The 27,224-nt window shown below is 59.1% G+C and overlaps 6 protein-coding genes and 1 non-coding gene across 7 annotated transcripts; 5 read left to right on the plus strand and 2 right to left on the minus strand.

The window, feature by feature from the left end:
- The first annotated feature begins 139 nt into the window (after positions 1 to 139).
- THITE_2118508 (uncharacterized protein) lies at positions 140 to 1,638 on the plus strand. The gene is made up of 4 exons (XM_003655102.1): positions 140 to 863; positions 938 to 1,103; positions 1,166 to 1,455; positions 1,511 to 1,638. The coding sequence occupies exons 1-4, from the start codon at positions 843 to 845 to the stop codon at positions 1,628 to 1,630; spliced, it is 597 nt and encodes a 198-aa protein (XP_003655150.1). The 5' UTR covers positions 140 to 842; the 3' UTR covers positions 1,631 to 1,638.
- A 1,794-nt stretch (positions 1,639 to 3,432) lies between these two features.
- Positions 3,433 to 6,068, minus strand: THITE_2118509 (uncharacterized protein). Its single transcript, XM_003655103.1, has 2 exons — positions 4,585 to 6,068; positions 3,433 to 4,424 (listed from the first exon to the last, which is right to left on the minus strand). Exons 1-2 carry the CDS (start codon positions 5,969 to 5,971, stop codon positions 3,538 to 3,540), a joined length of 2,274 nt encoding a protein of 757 aa, XP_003655151.1. The 5' UTR covers positions 5,972 to 6,068; the 3' UTR covers positions 3,433 to 3,537.
- A 492-nt stretch (positions 6,069 to 6,560) lies between these two features.
- On the plus strand, positions 6,561 to 8,529 carry THITE_2118513 (uncharacterized protein). Its single transcript, XM_003655104.1, has 3 exons — positions 6,561 to 6,674; positions 6,773 to 7,629; positions 7,692 to 8,529. The coding sequence occupies exons 1-3, from the start codon at positions 6,650 to 6,652 to the stop codon at positions 8,379 to 8,381; spliced, it is 1,572 nt and encodes a 523-aa protein (XP_003655152.1). The 5' UTR covers positions 6,561 to 6,649; the 3' UTR covers positions 8,382 to 8,529.
- A 1,974-nt stretch (positions 8,530 to 10,503) lies between these two features.
- On the plus strand, positions 10,504 to 12,266 carry THITE_2145877 (uncharacterized protein; the record flags this gene model as incomplete). The annotated part of the gene is made up of 4 exons (XM_003655105.1): positions 10,504 to 10,596; positions 10,657 to 10,758; positions 10,866 to 11,919; positions 11,950 to 12,266. The coding sequence occupies 4 exons, from the start codon at positions 10,504 to 10,506 to the stop codon at positions 12,264 to 12,266; spliced, it is 1,566 nt and encodes a 521-aa protein (XP_003655153.1).
- Positions 12,267 to 12,901: 635 nt separating this feature from the next.
- Positions 12,902 to 12,992, plus strand: THITE_t110. Its single transcript has one exon. It is a non-coding gene; the product is annotated as a tRNA-Ala (tRNA).
- A 1,531-nt stretch (positions 12,993 to 14,523) lies between these two features.
- On the minus strand, positions 14,524 to 21,412 carry THITE_2118518 (uncharacterized protein). Its single transcript, XM_003655106.1, has 5 exons — positions 21,179 to 21,412; positions 20,981 to 21,067; positions 20,516 to 20,586; positions 20,415 to 20,432; positions 14,524 to 20,323 (listed from the first exon to the last, which is right to left on the minus strand). The coding sequence occupies exons 3-5, from the start codon at positions 20,524 to 20,526 to the stop codon at positions 14,665 to 14,667; spliced, it is 5,688 nt and encodes a 1,895-aa protein (XP_003655154.1). The 5' UTR covers positions 20,527 to 20,586; positions 20,981 to 21,067; positions 21,179 to 21,412; the 3' UTR covers positions 14,524 to 14,664.
- Positions 21,413 to 22,645: 1,233 nt separating this feature from the next.
- Positions 22,646 to 26,989, plus strand: THITE_2118524 (uncharacterized protein). Its single transcript, XM_003655107.1, has 4 exons — positions 22,646 to 22,905; positions 23,003 to 25,829; positions 25,898 to 26,336; positions 26,467 to 26,989. The coding sequence occupies exons 1-4, from the start codon at positions 22,868 to 22,870 to the stop codon at positions 26,757 to 26,759; spliced, it is 3,597 nt and encodes a 1,198-aa protein (XP_003655155.1). The 5' UTR covers positions 22,646 to 22,867; the 3' UTR covers positions 26,760 to 26,989.
- The last annotated feature ends 235 nt before the right edge of the window (positions 26,990 to 27,224 follow it).

Consider the following 27,224-nt stretch of genomic DNA (forward strand, 5'->3'; position numbering starts at 1 on the left):
TTACATGCGCCTTGAGCAGAAAGTACCGCGCTCCACCGACCCAGAGACCCTGATCCTTGCCACATACCGACAGAAGCCCGGTCAAGGCCTGGAATGCCCTCACTCAAAGGACCCTCGTTTGTTCTTCCAAGCGTCTGTAGCTGACTCGACATGCGACATGAAGAGATGGAGAGAAGCCCAGGCTCCGTCAGAAAGGACCATCTGAACTAATACACAGCAGAAGTTCCGGAGTTAGGTAGTCAGCCCTCTGGAGTTGAACCTCGCTCTCGCGCAAACTCCTGATGATAACCTCCGCTCACGGCAAGCAAAACTTGCAAATATCGGGTCAATGCGGAATAGCGTAACTAACTACCTGCATATGCACTTAATGCTAACAGCTTGGTCCGGGATGGAGGGCCGCCCGGCGGCGGGGAAGCTTTTGGCCGAGCCTCTGATTGCCCCTTCTGGTCCAGACCCTGGCCAACACGCCGACCGCCGACCGCCGACCGCTGACGACTCCTGGATGAGGCAGCCACCAAACGACATCGCGCTCAAGACGAATCACCAAACCACATCATCATTGAGGAAGTTCACAAATCTTCGTTATTTGTGCGACCGAGCTCTTTACGCGACCGGCAATCCGACGACAAAGAAAACTTGGTACGAGCCACGAACCCAGCCTCGAGCCGCCCCCGTCCGAGACGCCCCACATTCCCGAGCAGTGCCGGAGCCCATCGCCGACCCCGACGAACCTCGCGCCAGATTCCTTTGCCGGCGAGCGCTCCAGTAGCCGTCCGATTGCCGCGCCGTAATCCCGCTCCGGGCCGCCATTACTGATACTGAAACGATCGTCCACCGCCGCCATGAAGCTCTACTACGTCGGTGTACGTCACCCCCGTCTCTGCGCTCTGGGGGGCTGCTCGGGGCTGCTGGAGGCTGCTGGCTAACGGCGGGCCAGGTCCTTGACAACTCGAAGAAGCCCGCGGTGCAGTTATGCGCGGCACACGAGCTCAGCGACTTTTCCAGGTTCACCAGAAACGAATATGGAAACTTCATGACCATGATCAGCAAGACCGTGGCCGAGCGCACGAATCCCGGCCAGAGGCAGAGTGTTGAGGAGCAGGGTACGTTGCGAGCGACAAGAAGGGACTCGGCATGACTATGGACCGTGTTGACTTGTGGCCAGACTACGTTGTGCACTGCTACGCCCGGACCGAAGGCGTCGCCGGCGTGATCATTACCAAGGACTACCCGCACATCGCGGCGCACAGTGTTCTCTCCAAGCTCATGGACCAGTTCCTCTCCGAGGTCCCCCTTTCCACCATCCGCGCCGCCACCAAGGACGGCGATGTCTCGTTCCCGGCTGTGCAAGACTACCTGAACAACTACCAAGATGCGAACCAAGCGAGCAGCATCGCCAAGATCCAGCGGGAACTGGACGAGACTAAGATTATCCTGCACAAGGCTATCGACAGTGTCTGTCTTGCTCGTGCCTGAACCTCTAGCGTACTATCATTCTAACCCTATCCAGGTTCTACAACGTGGCGAGAAGCTCGATGATCTGGTCGCCAAGAGTTCCGACCTGAGCGCGCAGAGCAAGATGTTCTACAAGTCGGCCAAAAAGCAAAACTCATGCTGCGTGGTGATGTAAGTGGTGGAGCAGGAGTCAGCAACTGGACACGTCCTCCGCTCTTGGGAAGAAGAGAAACCTTCTTCCCAAAGCTACACCACTCGGGTCCCGGACAGGTACTGCCCGCTCTTCCAGTCTGTGCTCGGTCGTTTTGTGGAGGCGGAGGCGCTGCAGCCCTGGATGGCTTGCGTTATGTCCGTCTCTTCCAACCGACACACGGGACAGGAAGCTTGGCCGTGGCATCACCGGGCGTCTTTCTACGACCATCTGTCTCCCACGGCGCCTGGCTCAGAGTACCGAGAGTCTCTTCTTTTCGACTACCATTTGGGTATTGTGGGCGGGCTGTTGTCTGAGTGATATCAGACGCAAGACACGAGGCGGATGTGGGATATTGATACCTCAACGAATATAGCAATCATCAACCCTAACCTTCGCGTGTACTATTTCTCGGCGAATGCATAGTTATATGCAACTTATTTATTGTGCGGGTATTAATGCAGCCTCCTGCCGGACATGCCGCATATGCATAACTACGTGTAGCATTTTATGCGATTACCGGTAGCTAGTCGCTTAACGCGGCCCCTCTCAGGTAAGGTAGCGGACACTACACTAATTTCAGCATCCCATCTGCGACTCAGGTATGCACGGTCCTTGCCTGACGTCCTCCGGTTACACTGCATTTCTGATGACACGCTGCTACCGCGAGAGCCGCAAGTCTCGCCGCCCTTCCCCTCCCTCCCATGTCGGGTCTTTTTGTCCGTTCTCCATTCGGTTGACTGAATCATGACAAACGCAGATCAGCCTGTGGGTATCCGTATTCCGTACCGCTTTTGGTAATTCAATACGGAATACGACACTACACTACTGTGTAGGTCGGCCGGTCTGCAGGTGAATTCGTTTGTGCTCTGCTGCTCTGCTGCTCCGCTGCCCTGCCAGTATGTAAGACGGCGATTTGTTAGTCCTTGCTAACGGAGGATAGTGATGACTGACTACGGAATACACTACCTAACACCGCCGTTCATTACCGGAGTCGGGTCCGACGACAAGCAGAGAGAGTCAGGAGCACAGGGGGGGGGGCGCTTGGCCATGCCCTGTTCCGCCAAGACGGCAGGCTGCTTGGGTCCCACCGCTCGGTGAAAGGGGGATAAATTAACCCTCTGGTGATTGGCTGAGAGAGAGAAAAGGTTATCCTTAACTCGTGATTGGTCAAGGGAAGCTGCCAATAGGATCTCTTCTCTTTGTCAGGGCCCATTCTCAACTTCGAAGCGATGATGCGGGCCTGGTCGGGTTCCTCTTCGTCTCAAGCGGAGACGCGGATCCCATTGACCTGCTCCAGATGACAGCTGCACAACATCGGTGCGGGAAACCAAGGTTCTGGCGATTGGATCTCTATCTTCTTACACTGCGTCACTTTTACGATTGGTGAAAGGCAGGCGGCTGCATGTCGAACTCGCATTCTGCACAGAGCTTGTCATCGGCGTTGGAGCCGTTGGTTCTCATTACGTCACGGCAACGGCGAGACTGGCCAGTTGGGTTGCAGCCGTCCCCATTTGGAGCCCCATCGATGTGCGGGAGGTGTCGAGGCCTTCGATGGAACTTCCTCGATCTGGAGCAGAGGCGATGGATGCCGATGTCGCGTGCTTCCGATGTTGCTTGGAATGGAAAAAACGAGGGACTGGATTGAAGGTGGGAAGAGGAGACTGGAAAGGCAACCCATGAGGCATGAGAGGCTGTTGACGACGGCCCTGTCGAACTTCCTGTCTCCAAGATGTGTTACCCCTTTGCAAAGTAAACACGTCCCGTCTGTCTACGTATCTTTCCTTCCATTGGGGAGAATCGCCAGGATCAGTGGCCTCCGAGGGGTTTCAGATGTTATCTTTCCTTGTAACACAGCCGTCGTTGGTCCCCTGAGCATGCTGCTGCCCCCGTCAACCCCTATCATCTCTCTCGCCCTCAACCCACCGTCCACTCTTGCCTCCCTCCTTCAGCACCACCCTCAGCCCCTCAATCACCATCCCCTTATCCACCGCCTTGCACATATCATAGACCGTCAACGCCGCGACGCTTGCGGCCGTGAGGGCCTCCATCTCGACGCCCGTCTTGCCGTCGCAGGACACCGTCGCGGTAATTTCAATCTCGGTCGCCTCCTCTTCCTCCTTCTCCTCCTCCTCCTCCGCCGCCGCCGCCGCCGCCGCCGCTCCTCCTCCTCCTTCTCCCCCTCTCTCACCATCCGCACTCCCCTTCCCCTTCCCCTTCCCCCTCTCCCCAGACACAAACCGGAGCTCGACCTCGGCATGCGTCAGCGCGACGGGGTGGCACAGCGGGACGAGGTCGGGCGTGCGCTTGGCGGCCATGATGCCGGCGATGCGCGCCGCGCCGAGCACGTCGCCCTTCTTCATCTGGTTGGCGCGGACGAGGGCCGGCGCGAGCGGCGAGGAGAAGCGCACGCGGCACCGGGCCCGCGCGACGCGCTTGGTCGCCGCCTTGTCCGCGATCGAGACCATGTGCGCGGCGCCGGAGCCCGTGACGTGGGTTAATCTGGGGCTGGGGCTGCCGCTGGCGCTGGGGGTCGCGCTGGGGTTGTCTTTTCCTGCAGGTGAGGAGGGGAAGGAGGAGGAGGAAGAAGAAGAGGAAGAGCGGCGCGGGGAGGTTGAGAAGAGGCGGGGTTGGTGCGCGCTGGCATGGCTGGGAACGGTGAGGCTGGGTGCTAGGGGAAACGGGAGGGTTTTCTTGTATGGCGAGGGGGTTGGGCATAGCCCGGCTTCCTGCCATCGCAGGTGAGTCCGAGGAAGGCGCTTGCAGCTCGCTGACGGATCTACAGTTGTTCTATTTAGCTATGTTCCACACGTCGCCTCCAGGCCTTGAGGTATCCAACAAGATGCAATGTGCCCGACTGATGCAAGATGCAATGCCGCCAAACTCCGACTCAATGCAAGAACGACATCTAAATAAACAGAGGAAAGCTTGTCACCCACCAATTAATATCATCGGCCGGTTCTTCATGTTTTCTAGCTCGCCAATCCCAGCATGTTTCGCCTTCTTCCTCTTGACAGCCATGCCAATGACATTGAGAAGCTCTTCAGAGTTGGGCAACACAAGTGGTTGAGGGCTGTCCGGCGCGAGGCTTCCTTTGCTCCTCAGAGCGGCCTGTTGGAGCGATTCCAAGGCTGCCTCGTCGATCGGCTCGCCCCCGTTCAGCTTTCGTATGACGTCTCGCAACGAGACCTCGGCGTTGCCGAAAAGGCACACCTTCAAGTTCCCGTCGCTAGTGATTCGGAGTCTGTTGCACGTGCCGCAGAAGTTGTGCGTCATGCTCGTGATAAAGCCGATCTTGCCCACAAACCCGGGCACCTGGAAAGTCTTGCTCGTATCGTTCTTGTGGTCCTTGGCCCTCTGCAGGTCCGGATACCGGGAGCGGATCAGGTCCAACATCTCCTGGTAACTGAACATCTTGCCCTCGCTCCACTTGTTGCCGTCGAAAGGCATGTACTCGATGAAGCGCACCTCAACATCTTTGTCCCTGGTAAACTCCACAAACGGGAGAATCTCGCGGTCGTTCAGGCCGCGCATGACGACGCAGTTAATCTTGAATTTGAGGCCCGCACCGGCCCTATTCAGCTCAAAAATGCGGTCGATGGTCTTCTGGACCGCGCTGAAGCCCGCTCTCCGCGTCATCAGCTGGAACTGCCAGGGATCCAGCGTGTCGAGCGAGAGGTTGACGCCCGTCAGGCCGGCCTCAACCATGGGTTCGAGCTTGCGGTGCAACGAGAGCCCGTTGCTCGTGAGACACAACTCTCGCAACCCATGTGCGCGCAGCGCTCCGATTTGCTGCATCAGCGGCACGATATCTCGTCTGACGGTCGGCTCGCCTCCGGTGAGCCGTATCTTGGTCACGCCCTGCGAGACGAAGAGGGACGAGAGCATGACGATCTCGGGCGTCGTCAGGAGCTCCTTGGGTGGGGAAAGCGGCACGCCCTCTTCGGGCATGCAGTACAGGCATCGCAAGTTGCACCGCTCCGTGACCGAGATGCGCAGGTAGTCGTGCTGGCGGCGGAACGTGTCCGTCAGAAAATCCGAGAAGGGTTTGGCGTCCCGGATGCGGTCCCGACGGGAGGCGAGTGTCGCGCCCACAGGCCTCGGGGCCAGGCCGTCATTTTCTCTGTCCCGTACTGGAGACTCGGGATCGGCCGCGAACGGGGGGGAACTTGGCGGCGCCACCGGCTCTGAAGTCGGAACTCTGGGAACCGTGGCGGCGCCAGACGCGGCACATCTCACCTGGGATGAGACAGCCGATTTTCTTGATGCCGCCTGTAGCGCCGTGGGCCAGAGGGCACGGGGGATGCAGCGCCCGGTAGCTGTCATTCTTTGGCTTCAGCTGTTTTTGGTATGGGTTTGCGTGGAACCGCTCGGTACGGCGTGGCATGTCGCGGCATCCAGCGTGTTCTTACGAGCCAAGTTTATGTTAGTTGTTCACTCCGCACCATGTACGGATACTGTACGGAGTATCATTTAGGTAGTTGGAATCCAAGCCGCGAGCGCCAGTGACATCACCAATCATGCTTGCCGGAGATCGGAAATGGAGAACTCGACTCTCACTAATCCGTACACGCGGGGGTGAGTCAGCAGAAGGGCGTGGAGGTCTCCGCGGGCAGAAGCGGACACAATCGGCGTTCTGGTTTGGGTGGTGGTTGGTAGGTGGGGTCAGTTACCTATTGTAGAGGCACCTAAACTCACCTGGACCTGAACCAATGAGAGAGGGCACCGTCCGAACAGCAGACCTCGGTGCTTGGTCGTCGCCTGCAATGTCGCGTTGCTTGTTTGTGGTTACCTTATCCACACTCACCCAGTCTGGAAGCCACATCTTTGGCTGCTCCTGTCCACGTTTTGGAAGGGGAAGGCGCGAGCCTTGGCTGACGCCCTGACGCAGTACGGAATATGGTAGTAGGGAGCTACCGAGGTTGGGCTTGCACTCCCGGATTAATTCACTTCGTCTTCCTGGCCTGGTTTCCTGCGTCGGCCTGATGCCTGGAACTTCCCACAATGCAGTTCTCAAGGCCACTCAGATGTAAGATGAGCCGCAATTGAACTACATTAATAACCGATCAGTCCACCCGCACGGCGTCAGCGTCATTTTCTGGAGTCAAGGCTGACTCTTCGTGACAGCTTCTGCCCACTCGCTTCCAAGCCCTAATGGCAGACATGTCGCGACTGCATTTTCGTCCGTTATCAATGTCCGCGCCGTGGCCGGGCTCGACGTGGTCAATGTGATCAGGCTGGGTCAGGATTTCGCCGGCCCCGTGCTTAGTTTTCAGTGGTCGCCGTCTTCTCGCCTCCTGCTCATCGCCGACGCCGAGCAGGTGCGAGTGGTGTCTGCGCTGGACGACAGCTTCAGTGCCACCATCCGAAACTATACTGTCGCCGGCACGAAGCCGGCATATATTGGCTTTGGCGCCTCAGACGCCGAGATCTGTGTCATCTCCCAGTTCGGGCTCAAATTTTCGGTCGTGGATCTGGCGTCGTCCAAGGCGAGCGAGATTGGCAGTCCCAAGCTCTCTGCTCCCTCGTCCGCGCCCAGGTGTTTTTCTTTCCGACCCGAGACACGTCATCTCGCGCTGCTGACCAGGGCCGCGGGTAAGGACATGGTGAGCATCCACGGCTATCCGACGAGGGAGCTGCAGAGGTCGTGGGCGCCCGACACGGTCGACGCCCAGGGCCTGGCCTGGAGCCCGGACGGCAGGTGGCTTGTTGTATGGGACTCGGCTGCCCTCGGTCACAAGGTTGTCTTTTATACTTCTGACGGCCATGTCTTCAAAACCTGGACAGGTCCAGCCAACCCGCCCCCGGAAGACAAAGATTTTGCGCTCGGGCCGGGCGTCAAAACGATGCAATTTTCTGCAGATGCCCGGCATCTCGCCATCGGTGATTCCAGCCGGTCTGTGACCCTCCTCGACATGGCGTCTGTCACCGAGACAATGCGGCTGCGACATCCGAAAACTCTTGCCCCTCGGGAGACACTTCAGGTGAGCGGCAAGACCGACACTCCCGATTCCCGCGTCTGCCTCCACTGACCTCGCCGTGGCAGGTCTGGCAAGAGCAGATTGGGGTCTCACAGGCGGGGCCCGTCATCCACACGTTTCTGCGAGCCACGCAGCTGATCTCCCCAGCGCCTGCTCCACGAGACCAGGCAGAACAGGGCCTTGGATGCGCCTCGATTCTGTTTGATCCTTCTTCGGCCCTCGTCGCCACACGGTTAGATGACTCTCCGGGCACGGTCTGGATCTGGGATGTCCAGGTCTCAGAGCTCCGTGCCGTCCTCCTCTTTCACGGAAATGTCGCAAGCCTCTCCTGGCACCCCCATATCGCGGAAACTCTGCTCGTCAGATGCGAAGGTGACCACTACAATGGCTTGGTTTTCGTATGGGACCCCCTCTCCGAAGGACCGCGCTCCGTCGACTTTGGCCAACACTGTCCTGGCACCGGGTTTGGCGGTAAGTCGCGGACACTGTGGCTTGGACTCGACGCTTCCCTCCCCCCGTCCATTTTTTTCTCGGATGCCCACAGGTACATACTTGCCTGTCTTGGCGAGACGGACCAAGGCCCGGCTCCGTGGGGTGACGGTGACCCATTAATGCCGGAGTCGGGCTTATCAGCAGGAAGGCGCGAGGAGTCGCCGCTTGAACTGGTCCCGGCACCTGGGAACGGACTCGAGGTCCCAGACCTGGACGAGGACGGTTACAGCGAGCTAGAGGACACCTTCATCCACAAGCGATAGGCTACGCTGCATTCAACCGTCCGCACAAAGCTTCTGGACCGTCCCGCTTCATTCCTCAGTGTAATTTTGTGTGTCTGGACGAGAATACCTGGTCACCGGGACGCCTAGAATCCCGCTCAATCTCATCAAAAAAAAGGCTCGCGGCAAACTCGGCTCGGTAGCCATCGGCCGCAACTTGGAAGCATCGGTGAATTCGCGATGCAAGCCGTTGAGTGTACGGAAGTACATAGATACCATGGATTACATATGCAAGCCTCGTCCCATTTGGGGCAAGCTGCGCATCAAAGATGGTGTCTTTGGCGATTCGATCACAGGCGAGAAGAAGCGAATTCCTCGCTGACGGCTTAGTCAACTTTTGCTTCTTCTTTGCTAATCCCTCTTATGAACAGGGGGGTTGAGGGGGGACCCAACCATCGCCAGTCCAAGATCATTTGTCCATGCCGGGGCCCGTTCCGCCTCGCCTTGTGCCAAACTATTCGTGGCAGGAGTTGCGCTCGTGTTTGCCTCCGGAAGTTGTCAAAGAAGGTCAGGTCCGGAGGCTGCTTCTTTGAGCAGAAAGGGCGTTCCAGACTCAAACCCGGGCTCCGGATTCCACATCCAGCTTCAGCTTTCGGGGCTCTGAGAACGTAACTCTCACATGAAGGAGCTCTGCGTTCACAAATCCAAGGCCGTCGTGCGGTGTTGCATGGACATGATTTACCAGTCCGGTCGACCATCACAGACTACGTACGGCCAGGCACCTGGAGAGTCGGAGCCCCCGCAATGCTTGTTTGGTGGTGAGTGTGCGTCGAGGCCGGACTCACCAGTGTACACTACCTAGGTAGTTACACAATAACGTGAGTTATCCTGTTCTCCCTCGAGAGCACGGAACCGTGCGGCTGGCTTACAGGCGTACACTAGTCAAGGTGGCCAGCGGCATATGTAGGTGGCGTCGAAAAAAGGAGGGTACCAACCTTTCTCCTCATGCAGGCTCGGCAGCGCTTGTGCAGGTCTCCGCAGGGCTGCGACGCGACGGCACCCCTGTCTGTGTCTCCCCGAGTCTGTCACACAATCGGGACATCACCAACGACATGTTACCTAACTTATGATAGTTACTTGCCTCGAAGGTCTTCCAGCATGCCTGTTGGCACGACGAACCCGGTCCTTGGTGTCGGACCCGCCCCCGACTCGCCTGACTGGGCTAACCAGGGGTGTGAGTGGGCGACGAGCGATTGACGCCACCGAAAGTCGTCGTCCCCAACAAGTCCCGCCGCCGCAGCTGCTCCGTACCTCGGGTGCTCATCTAATTGTTCGGGCCACGGAGTCGTTTCGTTATGGCCTATTTTGAGCTGAAGCGTGTTGGAATCCGGAGGTCTACTTCCCTCCACCTGCCTGGAATTCGGTGCTCAGACAACTCAGCTGTGTTGTTCGACGCACATCGTGCCCGACTGGGCCGTCATTGCCCAGCTCGAACAGCCACGATACCAGCGTGCCTGCCCGGTCCCGCCAAATCTGGCTATGTGCATCTTGGGACTCGACGTTCAGCAGAGCAAAATGTGACAGGTAGTCTCCTGCGGACAACCCCAGATCCCCTGACGCTCCGAGTTTGGTATTCCCGAGAGCCACGGACGAAGCCCGATCGGGAGAATCTCTGTTTCTTGCAGACATGGGATTTCTCACTGGGGAGCCCCTTTGAGCTCGGTTTCGGGAAGATGTCTCTCTTGGTTCCTCAATCACCAGATGATTCTGGCCTGGCCTGACGCTCGCTTGGTTCATCCACCGGCGTAATCTTCACACTCCAGACGAGAGCCCTTCTTTGCTCTGCCTTTGTCGCCCCTTGCCTCTATGCTAGACACCGGAACGGTGGCCGAAACAACTCTGCTGTGAGACAGCTGGCATCGAAACTCAGCTCGTTCTGTTGGCTGCTCCGATCGAGACTCTCAGCTCTGCTGTTGATGGCGTGCCATCGTCTTCGGCCTACCGTACCCTGCGAATCGCGGCGGCATCTCGAGCACAGCAGGCACGACTCCGGTATACGCGCCAAGTCCATCAACAGTGGCGTGTCTCGAGGGGTGCCATCTTACCCACACTCGGCGCCGTACAGTCGTAGTCTAAGCCGCCAGTTCTCACCCACCGACCCAGCATGCATCGGCATCAGCATCGCAGCCAGAACTTGATCACGTTTACAGTGAAACCCGGGAGCGAGACGGGACTGTACTATATTACAGTTGCCAACGTATGTTAGGGCCTTCTGCCCCGGTCACCTCTTCAGGCCCACTTACCGCCCTGCATGCAGCTCGCTCACAGCACGACATGGCGGGATCTCAAGGCCTTTGCGGCGCAAGCCTGCGAGGTTGACCATGCCGAGGTCTACCCGCCTACCTCTGGCTTCGTTCGAGTGAAAGGGAGAGCCAACTTTGAGAAGGCGTTCAGTAAGTCGCTCACGTCTTCACCGATCTTCTGTATCGCTCCTCATCGAGCTTATTCTAATGGTTTGTAAAAGAGCACCTCGACGGCAACACTCTCGAGTACCGCGCTCTTCAAGCTGATGGCAGGAACGTAAACCAAGATACTGTTGTCAAGCTTCCGCCTACCGATTACCACGCAGCCAGAATTCTTCGAGGCGACACAGGCAGGATATTCAGCGAGGACGGCTCTCCGATTCTAGGGCCCAGCGCTGCAACGGGAGCGCCTCCCGCCGGAGCAGGGGCTGTCGCGGGAAGCCCTCCCAGTTTGGATTACCAGGGCAGCGCGAGCCCGGCCTTCAGCCTGACGCCGCCAGCGGACTCGCATTGGGCTTACATTGCGTCCGCCTCGTATGTCCCTTCGGAAGGCTATCAAGCGGCGACTGTTGGCGCAACTCCCCCGCCGCCTGGCTCCGTGCCGTTCGAGATGATGACTGGTCCGGCCCATGCTTTTCCCCATCGGATTCTAAGCAGCGCCCAACTTCCTGGTCCACCGCCCGTGGGATACCAGGCACTAGCCGCGCAAGCCCCATTTGGGAGCTCTCCTGCATACTACTCGGGAGGAGGAGGGTACGACGTTGGCGGACACGCCTACCCGGGATACATCCCGCCAACAGGGCATGAGGGCAGCCGTGCGTATGCCGCGGGTTACAGCGGCATCTGGCCGTCGCCCGAGCCAGCCCAACCACCGGCGCTGCCACCACTCCCCCCACCACCACCATCAACATCAACATCAACAGGCGGACCAGGCCCGATCCTGCACAGCGCCAGCGACCGGCCCGCCGTCGTCATCGAGCAGCGCAAGATCATCATCCGCTACCTCGCGCGCGACGGGCTCTCCGAGTCGGTCGTCGCGGGCCTCGTCGCCAGCCACACGGGGCTCGGCGCGCGCCCGGGCGAGATCGAGCGCGTCGAGCTGCCCATCAACAAGGACGGCCGCGCGCGCGGCACCGCCTTCGTCACCTTCGCCGCGCCCGCGCTCGCCAGCGCCGCCGTCGCCGCCCTCGACGGCCGCGAGGTCGCTGGCAGAAAGCTCTCGGCCCGCCTGGCCGAGGGCGTGCCGCCCGCCGGGGCCGGCGGTGGCAGCAGCAGCAGTAGGTCTCTTGCGCATCGTCCGGGGGCAGGGGGGCAGGGTACCAGTGGCGGTGGCGGTGGCGGTGGTGGTGGGGGCAAGGCGTCGTCGAGATCCGGGAGTGGTGGTGGTGGTGGTGCTGCTGCGGCGACGTCGCAGCCAGCATATGCTTCCGGTTCGTCGGGATCCGGTTCCGGCTCGGCTGCCGCGGGCAACGGAGGAGGAGGCCAGAAGTCGCGGAAGGAGGAGCCGCCGGTCATCGTGGACGGGAGCGGAGGGCGGTGGAAGAAGGGGCTCGCGCCCGTCGTGGTGGATGGCAGCGCGGGCAAGAAGGGGAATAACGGTGGGCAGCGGGGTGCGAGGCACTGAGCTGTGTGCCCTGTGCTGTTGTTGGGTGGTCGATTTTGCGGTAGGGTTTGGGTTCCGCAGAGGACATGGGACGTCGGGAAGCAAAAAAGGGGTGCGGGCGGAGAGGGCCGCGAGCGGGCTGACGCGGGCTTAGACGACGGAGAATGCGGGCTTTTGGAGGCAGCGGATGAACGACGTCGGGGCGCATGGGTATACAGGCGGGAAGAAGACCTCAAGGTCGCTCTATTGCGCTGTGGTAGGGTCAGAAACTCGGGCAGGTAAACGAGGCGCTGGGTATGCACATCAGCGGTCGGTGTCAACTAACATGAGCGCGGTGTCTTCCGGAACCGTCTTGCGCTGCCGTAAGGGGGTGTAGGCTGAGGCTGAATGAGCACTCGTTCTTCGCCATGGCCTTGGATTTCCGCGAGATAGTCCTCGCCGATGGCTTAATGCTCTTTACCTGGCCGGCGTCCTTCTCCTCCCTCTTCCCCTCGCTCCCTTTCTCCCCCACAAAGCTCGCACCACTCAGCCAGCTGATCCAACAACCCAGTAGTCGGAGTCGGAGACTGAGAGAGAAAAGGCAAGAAGAGGGAATCAAAACACTCCACTCCGAACCCGCCTCCCACCTCCCCGCACTCTCCTCTATCTCCACCTCGGGGCGTGTGGCTCAGTTGGTAGAGCGTTCGCTTAGCATACTCTCTGTCTCTCGTATGCGAAAGGTCCTGGGTTCGATTCCCAGCTCGTCCAGCGGTGATGTGCTGAGATGGGATAGGAGGAGGAGAAGTCATTTTTGGGTTGTGGGTTGTGGGGTTGTGGGTTGTGGGTTTGCTTGGATGGTTGGTTGGCGGTGGAGTGAGGATGGGGGGATGTCGCGAATCGTCAGGGGGAACGTTAGCTAACTAACTTGCTTTGCTGTAAGTGGGACGGAAACATGCTGTCTCGGCTGGCGTCTCTCCGGGCTTTTTGCCTGTTCGTCTTTTTCCGACTGCGGCGTCATGATAAGTGTGACGAAGTCCCTCGGCGTCCTCGGGCCAGGAAACCGAGCCGAGACCTGGTACACCACGTGCGTGAGCCCCTTTCTGCGGAAGGCAAGTCACCAGCGAGACAGTCCAAGAGCAGACCAAGCAGACTTACAGTCCATCCGATCCCCTTCAAACTCGAGAGACTCGAGCCTCCGCTCGGCTCCAATGCCCTGGATATTCCCCGTCCGCGGCTCCTTCCCCAGCACCTCCCTGACCCGCGCCAGCGGCTCCTCCATCTCCCTCCTCAGCGCCGCTTTCCTGGCCAGCTGTCAGCATCACGACACACGACACCTTAGCCGCAGGCCCTCCGAGTCCAAACGCAAAGATCATAACTATTAAACTCCCTATTCCCCGGCCGGCACCCAATCCAGGGGTTGTCCGAAGAGTCGCTTTGTTTGCCTCGGTTTTCCGGCTAGACAAGATAGCAGCGGGTCGGCCTCGTGTAAGTTGATACGTGTAATCCACTCAGATCGGTTGGTGCGACAGCTCGCCCGAGAACAGCCCGGGAGATGGAAAAGCGGGTGCATTTCGTAGTAGAAAGACCCGACTTGAAGTGTGTAGACGATGCTGCCGGTGCCTCAAGTTCAAATGTCAACGAGTCCGCTCCTTGAAGACGGGACGAGTCACCCAGAGCTCTCAATGGGGCTGAGAGGAAGACTTCTTCCCCTCAGTCGGCTTGTACTGTACAGTACTTCCATTCGTGCGTATAACACTGCTGCTGTATTATTTAGAGCACGCGAGCCTGCTGCCTGGATTTTATTTCACAGGCTAGATCTAGCACGTTGCCTAAGGTAGCTGCCCATGGTTTGTTGCTTGGTGCTGTTGACATCATCCCGGCCTTTGCCCAGCCTTCCGGGACCGCTCCCTCCCTGCCTGCCCCTGAGAATGTCACCGCAAGGGCCGGGGCGTTCCACAGACCCCTCCTTGCACTTGCAGAAACGGGACGACGACGCGGATGCACTACGGACTGTTATGGAGCAATCAGTATCCCGTAGAGACCATTACGGGATACAGACACTGCAGAAGCAGCAACTCATCGATTGTTCCCCTCCGCCAACCTGCACCCCTCTCAAAAAGACTGGTAAGCAATGGATGCACAGGACACTACATGCTTAATCGCAAACACAGATACGCATACACACCCAACCCTCCAATCCAACCCAGCAGTCAGACCGCCCCATCCCATCCCATAAGTAGGTAGGTAACTTGACCCCCAGTTTTGTGCCCGTCCAAACGCCTGTCCATCAGCTCCGGATCCCTCGACGCCCGACGACCACATTGCGCCAAACCGATATATCCTACCGCCCTGGCTAGGAGACCCCTTCCCAATACAACCCAAAACCACCCAAACCCGACGCTGATGCTGATTGATGCTGCTTCTACCCCTTCCCCGTCCCTCACTGCATGGTCTTCAGGAAGCCATCGAGATCGAAGCTCTCCTCGTACTGCGAATTGTCCCACAGCTCGCCCAGCCCCTCCAGCCAGGCGGCCTTCTTGCCGGGCTGCCGGACGTCGCCCGTCTCGATGTCCACCATGTCCTCCTCGCGGCCCTCCAGGCCGTCCTTGCCCTTGTCCGTGATCAGGCTCGGCCCGGGCTCGCCCAGGTTGAACAGGTCGAGGATCTGGTCCGTGTCCATGGTGGCCAGCCCGGCGTTCTGCTGGTTGACCACGGTGCTGGCCACGTCGATCTTGAACCGCTGCAGGCTCAGGATCTTCTCCTCGAGCGTGCCGCGCGTGATCAGCCGGTACACGTTGACCACCTTCTTCTGCCCGATGCGGTGCGCCCGGTCCATCGCCTGCAGGTCCTTCTGCGGGTTCCAGTCGTGCTCCACGAAGATGACCGTGTCGGCCCCTGTCAGGTTCAGCCCGAGCCCGCCCACGCTGGTCGTCAGCAGCAGCACGTCGTACGACGGGTCGCTGTTGAACTTGTTGACGATGTCCTGCCGCCGGTTGGCCTCGACCGACCCGTCCAGCCGGAGGTACTGCACCGACGGCAGCATGCTCTTGAGCACCGTGTTCTGCACCATGTCGAGCATCTCCTTCATCTGGCAGAAGATCAGCGCCCGGTGCGGCTTGACCGGCGTGTACAGCGGGTCCGACGACTCCTGGCCCTCCACGCCGATGCCGCAGTCCACGAGCAGGTCCCGCAGCGCAGTCAGCTTTGGCGCGTGCGCCGGGTCCTCCAGGCTGGTGTTCTGCCTGGCCAGGAACTTCTGCGTCTCCTCGTACGCCCGGTGGCCCGGCTTCATGACGAGCGCCGGCGAGTTGCAGAGCTTGCGCATGTACTGCAGCGCCTGGAAGATGTGCTGCTTGGCCTCCTTGTCATCCCTGCCCGCTTCCTCCGAGATCCTCTTGCCTTCCCTCTTGGTGAAGTCCTCAAACAGCTTCCGCTGCAGGTCGCTGAGGTCGCAGTAGTAGTTCTGCAGGATCTTGGGCGGCAGGTCATCCAGCACCTCTTCCTTCAGCCGCCGCAGGAGGAAGGGCAGCACCTGCTTGTGCAGCGCCTCGATGGCCAACGCGCCCGCTTCCTGCTCCTTGGACGAAGCCTTGCTGTACCGGCTGTTCGCGATCGGCTTCGCAAACCGGTCGAGGAAGACCTTCTCCGCGCCCAGGAAACCGGGCATCAGGAAGTCGAACAGCGACCAGAGCTCCAGCACGTTGTTCTGGATCGGCGTGCCTGTCAGGATGAGCCGGTGGTTGCTGGTCAGTCTCTTGACCGCGAGCGTGATCTTCGCTTTCGGGTTCTTGATCAGATGGCCCTCGTCGAGCACCACGTAGTTCCAATTGTACTTCTCAATGATCTCGATGTCGTTTCGGCAGACGTCGTACGACGTTATCACGATGTCCGTCTTGTCCAGCATGTCCTTCATCGCCCTGCGCTCGGCCGGCGGGCCGACGTAGGCCGTGACGCTCAGGAAGGGGGCGTACGTCCTGATCTCCTGCTGCCAGTGTCCGGAGAGGGTTGGAGGGCAGACGATCAAGGAGGGGAGCCTCCTCACCTCTGGGGCACCCGTCTTCGCGAACTCTTCGGCGCGCTGGTGATGGTCGCTCGCCACGATGCAAATCGTCTGCAACGTCTTGCCGAGGCCCATGTCGTCGCAGAGGATGCCGTGCAAGTGATATTTGTTGAGGAAGTGGAGCCAGTTGACGCCTTCTTGCTGGTACGAGCGAAGTTCGGCCTTGATGGCGACGGGGATCTGGAACGGCTCGACCTTCTTCGGATCCAAGAGCTGTGCGATGAACGTGCGCTCCCGATCCCGACCCCGTAACAGCTCCTCCGAGAGCCCCGGCGGATCCGGAATACCAGCCTCCAGCGGAACGAGTTTCACGAGCGTAGCGAACGATGTCGTGGCAATCAGTCTAATCTCGTTGTCCGAATCGCTCATCCGACCGAGCACCGGTACGATGAGGAAGATGACATAGGGCAGGATCGCATCGCCCATCACGGCGATGAGGTGATAGATGGCCTCGATGGCCCCCTGGCGGAAGCTGAGATCGAGAGGGTTGTTGATGGAGGGCAAAACCTTCTCCACGAGCGCCGTCATGCCGTCCACCGTGATAACGCTGCATATCGTGGCCAGGCATTTGGCGGCCATGTAGCGAAACACGGACAAGTCCGAGCGCAGAGCCTTGATCACCAGAGGCACCTGCTGCATGACGAAGGGATGCAGAGCCGAATGGAGCGTGGGAGTCATGGTCCGGATCACAGACATGGCGTCGACAATCTCCTGGCCGAAAGTGTTCTCCGGATCCCTGGCCTCGGCCGGCAGGTCACCAGAGAAAGCTCTCGCTAGGGGCTCCTCCATGAATGTCCTTAAGCTCGGCACGCGGGCCAGCAGGTCGGCACCAAACGTCTGTGAGAGTATCTCCAGTGCTTCCTTGGCGCCCCGGCGCGTGATGCGCGCCGCTCTCGCTTCTCGTGCAAACTTCGCGGCATCGGGATGATCCACCCTGTCCTCCTCCTTCTGCATGGAAAGGATGACGTTGGTCTTGAGCGCGTGGCTGGGGAACTCGGGTGTTTCGGCAACCTCGACGCACGAGAACTTGACCAAGTTGGCAACGACCTTGTCAGCGGGGCCGCGGCGCCCAGAATCAGTAAAGAGCTGCACGAGGCGGGCGATCGTCGCAGCCGAGCGGCTTTGCAGGTCTTGATTCTCTTCGGTCTTGATGCTGTCCATGATGGCCTTGATGAGAGGACTCGGTTTCTTGGGCAGCACCTTCATGGCAACCAAGGCACAAGCAGCAGCCGCCCGGATACGGGCATCGCGGGTTTCCTTGGCCGCCTTGGCTTCCTCGATCGCGGAAACCGCTGCCTCGCGCGCCTCGTTGAGCTGCGGAAGGGCGATCAAGCGTTGGCCGGGTGCCATGGCCTTCTTGAGCTTCTCAAAGTCATCGCCGACAACTTTCTCGGCATTGGCGACCGAAAACGCTCCGGGACCCGCTTCTGGCTCGCCCTGGACGACGACAGCCAGGGTAGGCAGTTTGTTGTGGGACACCTTGCCGTGGTCACGGAAGAGATTGATGAGCTGTTGCGACTGCGAGCGCACCCGGTGGACATAGCTGACCAGGTCCCTATAATGTGACGGCCGATCCAGGTCGATGATCTTTTGTAGGGGCTCGATGAACCGCGCGGCTGCATCCGGTGTGGCGCAGTTCTTCGCGTACTCGTCGATGATCATGGCGGCGGCGAGTTGAGTGGACGCGAACGGGGAGCCAAGCCCGTGGAGGATGCTGCTATCGTACGAGGCTAGGCGGGAGGGGGGAAGCAGGGACATGATAAGGCCCATGGCCTTGGCCGCTGAGACGCGGGAGCGGACCAAGATATCCATGCCTACGAGGTCGACGTCGCCTTGCATCATGTGGCCATCCACATCGTGGCTTTGGGTGGGGGCTGGAACATCGTCCACTTTCGTGGACTTCCTCCGTCGCTTTGTGGCCCTCTCCCCTTCAGGCGGCGATGACCGCCTGCTGCTGACTGGCGCGACGCCGGGCAGAGAGTATGTTCCTCCGGACGGCTTCTGGAAGAGGCTTGCGTTCATGGGGATGGGATGGCGAGGGACGCCAATTGGATGGAGTGCCAGCTGCATGAGCGGGTCGACATGCGCCTCGAATTCGTCGGCAAGGCCGGCAGGATCCTTGGCGAGATTGCGCACAAGCGCAGCCCAGAGCTCCATGGACATGGCCAGCGTGTCTTGGTCTCGCTCTACCAATATGTTCTGAAAGATGAGGCGTAGGATACGCCCGTTCAGCCAGCCCTGCGACGTCTCACCCCCGAGGTTGGCGAAGGTCATGAGAGCCTTCAACACTGCAAGCCGTACCGAAGTGATGGTATGGCGGAGGAAGGGGTACAGTCTGGGAACGAGCAGAGTGAAAGACCTCTCCTCATCCTCGGAAGCCGAGGCTTTCATGGTCTCCAAGACTTCGGGGAAGCTGCAGAGAGTGGCAAGAAGGTCCATGATCTTGCCGGTTGAGGCACTCAAATCATCGCCGAGATTGGAAAGGCTCTCCCAGACGATGCTGATGAGATCGTCGAGGGCGGCCCGACGCATCGTGACGAATTCCTTGGCCATGGGGATCAAGGTCGCCGCGCTGACCGAGCGCACATCGTCGTCGATGTCGCCGAGACCCTTCATGACGCAGCGGATGACGCCGTCGATCATGTCGCCGTCCTGGAGAAGGAGGTCCTTGCGTACCGCAACGACGTACCGCAGGCCGACCATTCCTCCGTGGCACACGGCCCAGACGTTGTGCTCCAGTTGCAGATCATCCTGCATGACCATCCGATAAAGCAGTCGGTAGATGGCGTAAACAGAGTTTGGCGGGATGTGGCGGAGGACCGATCCGAGAGTCTGGCCCACGGTCTCCCTTATCGGGGCAACCGACGTGTCGGAGCTGTAGTCGGTGAACTTGTCCAGCATGAGGACGCAGCACAGCCGGCACGCTAGATCGTCCAGCCACTGGCGGTTGAGGTCATCGTTCTCCTTGCGCGACCGGTCTTTGCGCCTCCCAGCGCCTGCGCCGTGGACGCGCACGACCTCCCGCAGGCCCATGGCGGCGCCGTGGCGGGTCTCCCACTGCGGGTCGAACAGGTCGACCTTGAGGAATTCGCAGAGTCGCTCGTACGGCCATTCAGCGCCCTCCATGCTCTCGTCGGCTTCGAGCTCCGACTTGATGGGCAGGATGGGTCCTTTGAACTCGGACACAACCTTGGTGTCTTCGTCCACATCGGCGGGCCGGTCGAGGCTGAAATAGTCGGATATCTTGCCGTTCTTCTTGGAGTCGGCGTCGGGCATGGGAGTGTCATCGGCGAATCCGTCTGAGCCCGCCGTTGTCGTCCGACGGAGGGACAGGTCACCGAATCCGCTTTTGCCTTGAGCGGCCTTTTGGGCCTCGCGCTTCCGTTTCCTCTTGAGCACGTTGAGCTGCCGCGAGCTCAGCTTACTCTCGTCCTGGTTCTGGCTCTGGCTCTGGCTCGGGCTGTCGGTGGTGATACTGTCCTGGCGTCCGAAGCCGTTTGCGCCGGCAGCATCGTGAGGCGTCCCAGGGCTGACGGCACACTCGCTGATGACGGGCATCTCGTCGTCGTCAAAGGGCCGACCGAGAAGCCCGAGCCGGCCATTCAGCGTCTTCTTCTGGTGGGCCAGCCGGCTCTGCGGATCTAGAGCGGCGAGGGAATAGTCCATGGTGCCGCCGCGCAGGAGGGGCCGGCCATATTTCAAGATGGTCACGATGTCTAAAGAGTCCAGACTGAAGTACTCTTCCTGGGCGAAAATGGAATCCTTCTGCTCCTCCTCCTTCTTGACGGCGCCATTCTCACCGGCCGGCTCTGCCGGAGAGGATGTCTCGTCCGCATTGGGGTCGTAGAGCGGCGCATTCTCGACGATCTTGCCGATCGCCTTGGCCGCGGTGCTCCTGGTCTCCCAGTCCTTGTGCCGGAGGTAAGGGACGACCCTGGAGAGGAGGTTGAACAGTTCCTCGGGGTGCTGCTTCTGCCAGTCGGCGAGCTGGCTGACAGCGGTATCCCGTATCAGTCGGGTGCTGCCCGTTTCAAGGATGCTGCAACAGCGGGGTTAGCATCAATGCAGGGGCGGGCCAAGATGTCCAGCCCAGGGGTTGCACGCCGTGTCGCTGCAGGATGGTAACTTACGTAACGAGTCGGTCAAGCCTAAGAGGTTTATCGGTTAGCCGTAAGTCCACACGTATCCACACGTTACACATAAGCTAGGAACAGGAATAGCCATCACTCACCGAGACGCCATTCTTGTTTCATGTCAACAAATGAGCTTGGATGTAAAAGCTAGGCAGCTGAGACCATAGCACTGCTTCATGTTAGCACTGTCTGCTCATCCTTTCTTGGCCAGCCTAACAGAACGGACGGAAGACCGAGTGAGGCACTGGGAGAACGAAGGATGGAGGCCGTGATTGATTGATTCGCCAAAAGAAGATGCTGTGCAGGGATGGAGACGGTGGTGCCAATGGGGGCAGAGCAAGTCATGCTCCTGAACGATGTGTAAAAAACTCTTGGTGGCGCTGCAACACCAAGAACTTCCCGATACCCGATCAGGACAAAGGGAAAACAAATTGCCAGAAACGGATGCAAAGGGTTGGGTGCTTCGGGCATCAGTGGGCAGCTCAGAGCTGAGCATTTTCCGGCTGGCGACAGCTGGTGGGGCAGGCTGAAAGACGGAAGCTAAACGAAACTGTGTAACGCACCTCCTGTACCTGGCCGAATGACACAGGTCTGGAAAAGGCGTTTGTTGGCTGATAAGACAGCCAAAGAATGCGCAACCGTCCCTATCGCTGTGCTAGATGTTCAGCGAAAAGAATCCCTTGATGGTAAAAGGTTAAAAGGTCACCCGATATTTTGGAATCTTGTGAAGAGATTGCATCGGGAAAGAGGAAGGTACCTACTACCATGAAAGTGAAAACCAGTAGGCCTTGCTGACCTCGGTGTGGCGTCGGTGTGGCGGTGGTGAGGGTCGTCCGGTCGGGCTGCAAGGTGTGACAGCTGCGGGCGGGGTGGTGGAATTGAACAAGGCGGAGGTGCATCGGAAGCGCAGGCAGCGAGTGTGAGATTCGGGGTGGAGGGCAGGCGCCTGTCTATAAGGAAATATTGGTTCAAATTTATAGACAGCGGGCTGTTCCCAACGCTCCTCCCCCGGCCTTGCGCATTTTAGCGCCATCAGGTTACACCCCTGTCCATGCGCCGCGCAGGCAAGTCCCGTGCCCATCCCGTGCCCTTCCCGACCCCGAACCCAAAAATGATCGATGAGCAACGTCCTCCACACACAGCGCAACACAGCAAACCTGGCAACATTTTCTTGGTTCATGGAAGCCGAAGTTTGAAGTCATCTCCATTTGCCTCCCTTTTGATTCTTCGGATATACACCGTACCGTGGCAGCGCGCTGTACATAGAGGTAGTCTTGAGCAATTCTAGAAGTACCCACCCGGACACTTTGGCATTCCAGATCCGGCCAGATTCATTCCCGAAAAAATTAGCCCACCAGCCTGGGAAAAAAAGAAAGCTGGCCAACTGCCTGGGGGAAGCTGCAGTCACCTGTCTGCGCTTCTCAAAAGCGGATGGTTCAAAGCTGCATCTTCAAACGTTATATCAAAAGAGGGTTCTTTCGCCAGACACACTGCAGGCTTGTCCGTGGCTTCCCGGCGTAGCGCAGCCTCAGTCGTTGCTGGTATTTGGGGAAGAGCCCTGCCGCTTCCCTGACCAGGTGATGTGGATCATCACCAACGTTGCGCTGGCGCAATCTTCGCTTTCAGATCGAAATAAAGGTACTCCATCATGCCCTCATGGGGGTCCGACCGGCAAACGCGTGCTTGAAGCTCTGTGGGCGTCCTACGCTGTCGCGACAAAGAAAGAGCTCGCTTGTCTCCAACCTGGCCACGGCAAAAGGACAAGCATGTGGTGGGCGTTGAGAATATCCGTGGCGTTGAGGGTTCCCGTTCCGGCCACGTTCTCATCACGCAGCACAGTAAAAAAGAGTGAAGCAAAACCGGCACGAAACGGAGAAGCCGATGTCCACGGACAGGTGTATCATTCGGAGACCTGATAGTCACCAGATCATCCTGAGGCTGGAACCCGCTGTGGTTTGGGCCTGGGTGCCCATGCGATGCAAGATCCCCTGCTTGGCTCTGTCTTACTGCGTAGGAAGTGTTAACCACGACCGAAGCAGAGCATCCATGCCGTTCTCAACGAATCCGAACAGTACTGCGTATATGGTAGCAAGAGTGTAGAATAGGAAGCAGCATAGTCAGTTTAGCCACACGCCAAGTGGATGCTTCCCAATCACGTGCAGCGCCAAAGTGGCCCGAGCTTTACCACAGTCGGGGGAGTCTGCGGTTGGCGCGACGGAGACGCGTTGTGGGAGGTCGAGGTCGGGTTCCCCTCCAATTCAAGTCGTCCACCCGTGATTTTGTCGCTTGATAGCGGACAGCAATCTGAAATGCAGGCAACAGCAGCGAGCGATTTGACCAACCAACCCTTGAATTGATGCGCGCACAAAGTCCCCAACACTGCAGTAGTCGCAGCGTATTTTTCTGGTGATTTTCCACTCTGCTGTCGAGTCGGCAGCTGCGGCGCAAACATGCACATCAAGCAGATCATCATTCAGGGCTTCAAAAGGTGCGCCGGCCTGCCTCCACGGAACGCGTCCTTGGATCTCTCCCTTCTGTCGTGGGTTTTTCGTGTGCTGTATGCTAACGTCATCTCTTCTGTGCAGCTACAAGGACCAGACCGTGATAGAACCCTTCTCCCCCGGCACCAATGTCATTGTCGGGCGCAATGGCTCCGGGAAGAGCAATTTCTTCGCCGCCATCCGGTTTGTCCTCAGTGATGCTTATACCAACATGAGCCGCGAGGAGCGGCAGGCCCTCCTGCACGAGGGCTCTGGTTCAGCGGTCATGTCGGCCTACGTCGAGATCATCTTCGACAACAAGGACAAGCGCTTCAGCGAACCGGGTGACGAGGTCGTGATCCGCCGCACCATCGGCCCCAAAAAGGACGAATACTCGGTGGATAGGAAGGTGCAGACTCGCGCAGATGTTCTGAAAATCCTGGAGACCGCCGGCTTTGCCAAGGAGAACCCCTTCTATATCGTACCCCAGGGTCGCATCGCGGCGATAACCAACATGAAAGAGTCGGAGAGGTTGAACCTGCTCAAGGAGATTGCGGGAACCAACACCTACGACGACCGGAGGTTACAGTCGCTCAAGATCATGGCCGAGACCAACAGCAAACGCGAGAAGATCGACGAGACTCTCGCGTATATCGAGGAGCGGCTCAGTGAGCTGGAGGAGGAGAAGGACGAGCTTCGTGACTTCCAGGACAAGGACAGGGAGCGGAGGTGCCTCGAGTACGCGCACTGGCACCGCCTGCAGGCAGCGAATGCCGAGGCGCTAGAACAGCTCGAGGAAACGAGGCAAGGAGGCGCCGGCGCTTCCACCAAGGATCGCGCGCAGCTCCAAAAGGCAGAGAAGGAGCTTGCTGTTCTCGATCAGAAGGCCCACGAGCTGAAGCAGAACCTAGATCTGCTTGCCATGGAACGGCGACAGCTGGACGACGACCGCAAAGACGCCGCTCGGGCCCGCGCAAAGGCCGAACTCAAGGCGAAGCACCTGGACGAGAGTCGGCATGCACGGGAGCAGGCGCAACGCAAACAAGAGGCCGACCTAGAGGAGGTCAGACGAAAGATCAAGGCAGCGGAGGCTGACATCTCCAAGATCACGCCCGAATATGAGAAGTGGAAGGCCGAAGAGGCCCGGATCAGGTTGCAGAGGGATCAGGCCGTGGCCGGCAAGAATCGCCTGCTGACCAAGCAAACCCGAAGCTCCCAGTTCAAGACGAGGGCGGAGCGGGATGCGTTTCTCCAACAGGAAATCAACGAGGCGACCACGTCCTTGGGCGTGCAGAAGGCCAACGCGCTGGATGCAAAGGAACAGGTGAAAGCGGTAGAGGCGTCCATCGCGCAGCTAGAGAAAGCCATCCAGGACATCCGCCTCAATATCGAGGGTTACGGCGCTAACCGAGTCACGCTCGCTGAAAAGCTTACCAAGGCTCAGGAGGCCCGGGAGCAGCTGCATGAGGAGCGGAAGAGGCTCCGGCGCGAAGAGGACAGGTTGAGCTCGCTGCTCTCGAACACCCGAGCAGAGAGGGATCACGCAGAGTCCACACTTTCGCAATCCATGGACTCGGCCACGGCTAAGGGTCTCGCCTCAATCAGACGGTTGAAGCGAGAGAAAGACATCCCCGGCGCGTACGGCACTTTGGCGGAACTGATGAGCGTGCCGATCGACGCCTACAAGCTGCCGGTCGAGCAGGTGGCTGGGAACAGCCTGTTCCATTACGTTGTCGACAACGACCGGACGGCGACCATGCTCTCGGACCATCTCTACAAGACGTACGGCGGGCGTCTCACGTTCATGCCTCTGGAGCAACTGCGACCCAGGCAGGTCAAGATGCCCAGGGCGTCGGACGCGCAACCTCTCATTAGCAAGATCGAATATGACGCCCAGTATGAGAAGGCTTTCCAGCAAGTTTTCGGCCGGACCATCGTCTGCCCTAACCTCACCATTGCGTCCCAATACGCCCGGTCTCACGGCTTGGACGCTATCACGCCAGAGGGCGACACAACGAACAAAAGAGGTGCGATGACGGGCGGGTACGTCGACGCACGGCAGTCGCGTCTCGATCTCGTCCAGCGAGCCAGCAAACTGCGTGACCTGTACGAACAGCAGCTGGCGGACTTGGACAAGATCCGGAAGGAGATCGAAGTCGTCGACCAGAAAGTGACGAGCGCCAGCAGCGAGGAACACAAGCTGGAACAGCAGATGCGCCATTTCGAGATGGGTTTCGAGCCCCTCAAGTCGGAGCTGCGCACCAAAAACGCGCAGCTCGAACGCGAACGGGCGCACCTCGAGGCGGCGGTGGAACGGGAGGCCCAGGTGGAGAGGAACCTCAAGGACCTGGACGACTCGATCTCGAACTACCAGGCCGAGCTTTCGCAGGACTTCAAGAAGGCTCTGTCGGCGAGCGAGGAGCGGCAGCTGGAGCAGCTGAGCGCCGACGTCCATCGGTTGCAGGGCGAACTGAAGGAAGTTAGCAAGAAGCGGTTTGAACTGGAGGGCCGCAAGAAGATGCTCGAGACAGAGCTGCAGAGCCATCTCCGACCGCAGGAGGATCAACTCCGCAGCCAGGCCTTCGAGAATTCGACCACCGGCGGCAGCGAGAGCTACAAAGACGCCCAGAGGGAGCTTAAGAAGGCACAGAAAGCCATGGCCGAGGCGGAACAACAGTTGCAAGAGAACGAGCAGAAAGCTGAGAAGGTGAGCGGCGACCTCGCTCAGCTTCAGGCTCAGAGAGCGCAGAAGGAACAGGAGCTTCAGGAACTGCAGAAGCGGATCGACCAGCACCAGAAGAAGATGGAGAAGAACCTCCAGACGCGAGCCCGTCTCGTCAGCCAGGCTGCCGAGTACGCAAAGAATATCCGGGATCTGGGGATCCTGCCAGAAGAGGCGTTCGGCAAGTACGAGAAGATGAAGCCAGAGCAGGTGAGTTTGCCATACGCCTCAAAACGCTTTCAGCTCCAACTCAGGTGATGGCGCTGACCTGCCAGCAGATCGAGTCGAGGCTCCGGAAGGTCAACGAGGCGCTCAAGAAGTACAAGCACATCAACAAGAAGGCGTTTGACCAGTACAACAGCTTTACCGCGCAGAGGGACCAGCTACTCAAGCGGCGGAAGGAGCTGGACACGTCGCAGAAGTCGATAGAGGCGCTGATCGAGCACTTGGACCAGGAAAAGGACGAAGCCATTGAGCGGACGTTCAAGCAGGTGTCGCGCGAGTTCGCGACCATCTTTGAGAAGCTGGTGCCCGCGGGGCACGGGCGGCTCGTGATCCAGCGCAAGGCGGACCGCGGCAAGAAGGGCAATGCGGACGACTCGGAGGAGGAGGCGACGGGGGTGGACAGCTACACGGGCGTCGGCATCAGCGTGTCGTTCAACTCGAAGGTCATGGACGAGCAGCAGAAGATTCAGCAGTTGAGTGGTGGGCAAAAGAGTAAGCCTTCCTTTCTTCTTCTCTTCTTTTTTTCTTCCCTCTCCCCTTGAACCCTTCCTCCCCACCTTGACCTCTTGACACCTTTCCCTGTTCATTGGGTGCTGACCGGGATACTCCCCCCCAAAAAAAGGTTTGTGCGCCCTCTGCCTGATCTTTGCGCTCCAGGCGGCCGAGTCCAGCCCGTTCGTCATCTTCGACGAGGTCGACGCCAACTTGGACGCGCAGTACCGCACGGCGGTGGCCAGCCTGCTGCAGAGCATCTCGGCCGAGCAGAAGACGCAGTTCATCTGCACCACGTTCCGGCCGGAGATCGTCCACGTCGCGGACAAGTGCTACGGCGTCACCTTCCACAACAAGACGAGCACCATCGACTGCGTGCCGACGGAGGAGGCGCTGAACTTTGTTGAGGGGCAGAAGAAGTGAAGGAAAGGGAGTGTGAGGGTTGCCGTGCACGGTTGATAGTGGTACATTTGATGGGACTGGACTGGGACTGGGGCCGAGGCTGGACGAGGGCTTTGTGGTTTGTTTGCCTTGGGCTTATGGAGAGTTCTTTGTTGACTTTGTTTTGCTTGGCGGCGGTTTACGGAATAGGTAGAGATGGATGAGATGCGGAGTTTCTTCCCCTTGTCCACCGGTTGCCGTCGTTGCAGCGAGCGAAGAAGCAAGCAGCGGGGGGGGCTTTCGCAGCCTCTGCTTCTCCAGTTGACGGGAGAGAAGTTAATTGAAGTCCCGTATGCCTCTACAGCGAGAACTTCTCTGCAGACAGTATCTCTGTTTCTTGGTAGATCGCTCGCTCGATCCCTTACGGAGTGCGGATATCACAGGATCTATCAAACTCTGGGGCTTTTTTAGGGCCAGGCTGTGCTGGAGCAGTTGGCTTCTATGCCT

This window comes from Thermothielavioides terrestris, chromosome 4, assembly GCF_000226115.1.
Source record: "Thermothielavioides terrestris NRRL 8126 chromosome 4, complete sequence".
Lineage (NCBI taxonomy): Eukaryota > Fungi > Ascomycota > Sordariomycetes > Sordariales > Chaetomiaceae > Thermothielavioides > Thermothielavioides terrestris.

Coding starts and splice junctions, on each gene's coding strand:
- THITE_2118508 (XM_003655102.1), top strand. CDS start 843: ATGAAGCTCTACTACGTCGGT. Junction 864..937: donor TGAAGCTCTACTACGTCGGT/GTACGTCACCCC, acceptor ACGGCGGGCCAG/GTCCTTGACAACTCGAAGAA. Junction 1,104..1,165: donor GCAGAGTGTTGAGGAGCAGG/GTACGTTGCGAG, acceptor ACTTGTGGCCAG/ACTACGTTGTGCACTGCTAC.
- THITE_2118513 (XM_003655104.1), top strand. CDS start 6,650: ATGCAGTTCTCAAGGCCACTCAGAT. Junction 6,675..6,772: donor GTTCTCAAGGCCACTCAGAT/GTAAGATGAGCC, acceptor TCTTCGTGACAG/CTTCTGCCCACTCGCTTCCA. Junction 7,630..7,691: donor CCCCTCGGGAGACACTTCAG/GTGAGCGGCAAG, acceptor TCGCCGTGGCAG/GTCTGGCAAGAGCAGATTGG.
- THITE_2118524 (XM_003655107.1), top strand. CDS start 22,868: ATGCACATCAAGCAGATCATCATTCAGGGCTTCAAAAG. Junction 22,906..23,002: donor ATCATTCAGGGCTTCAAAAG/GTGCGCCGGCCT, acceptor TCTTCTGTGCAG/CTACAAGGACCAGACCGTGA. Junction 26,337..26,466: donor GTTGAGTGGTGGGCAAAAGA/GTAAGCCTTCCT, acceptor CCCCAAAAAAAG/GTTTGTGCGCCCTCTGCCTG.
- THITE_2118509 (XM_003655103.1), bottom strand. CDS start 5,971: ATGACAGCTACCGGGCGCTGCATCCCCCGTGCCCTCTGGCCCACGGCG. Junction 4,425..4,584: donor CCGGCCGATGATATTAATTG/GTGGGTGACAAG, acceptor GAACAACTGTAG/ATCCGTCAGCGAGCTGCAAG.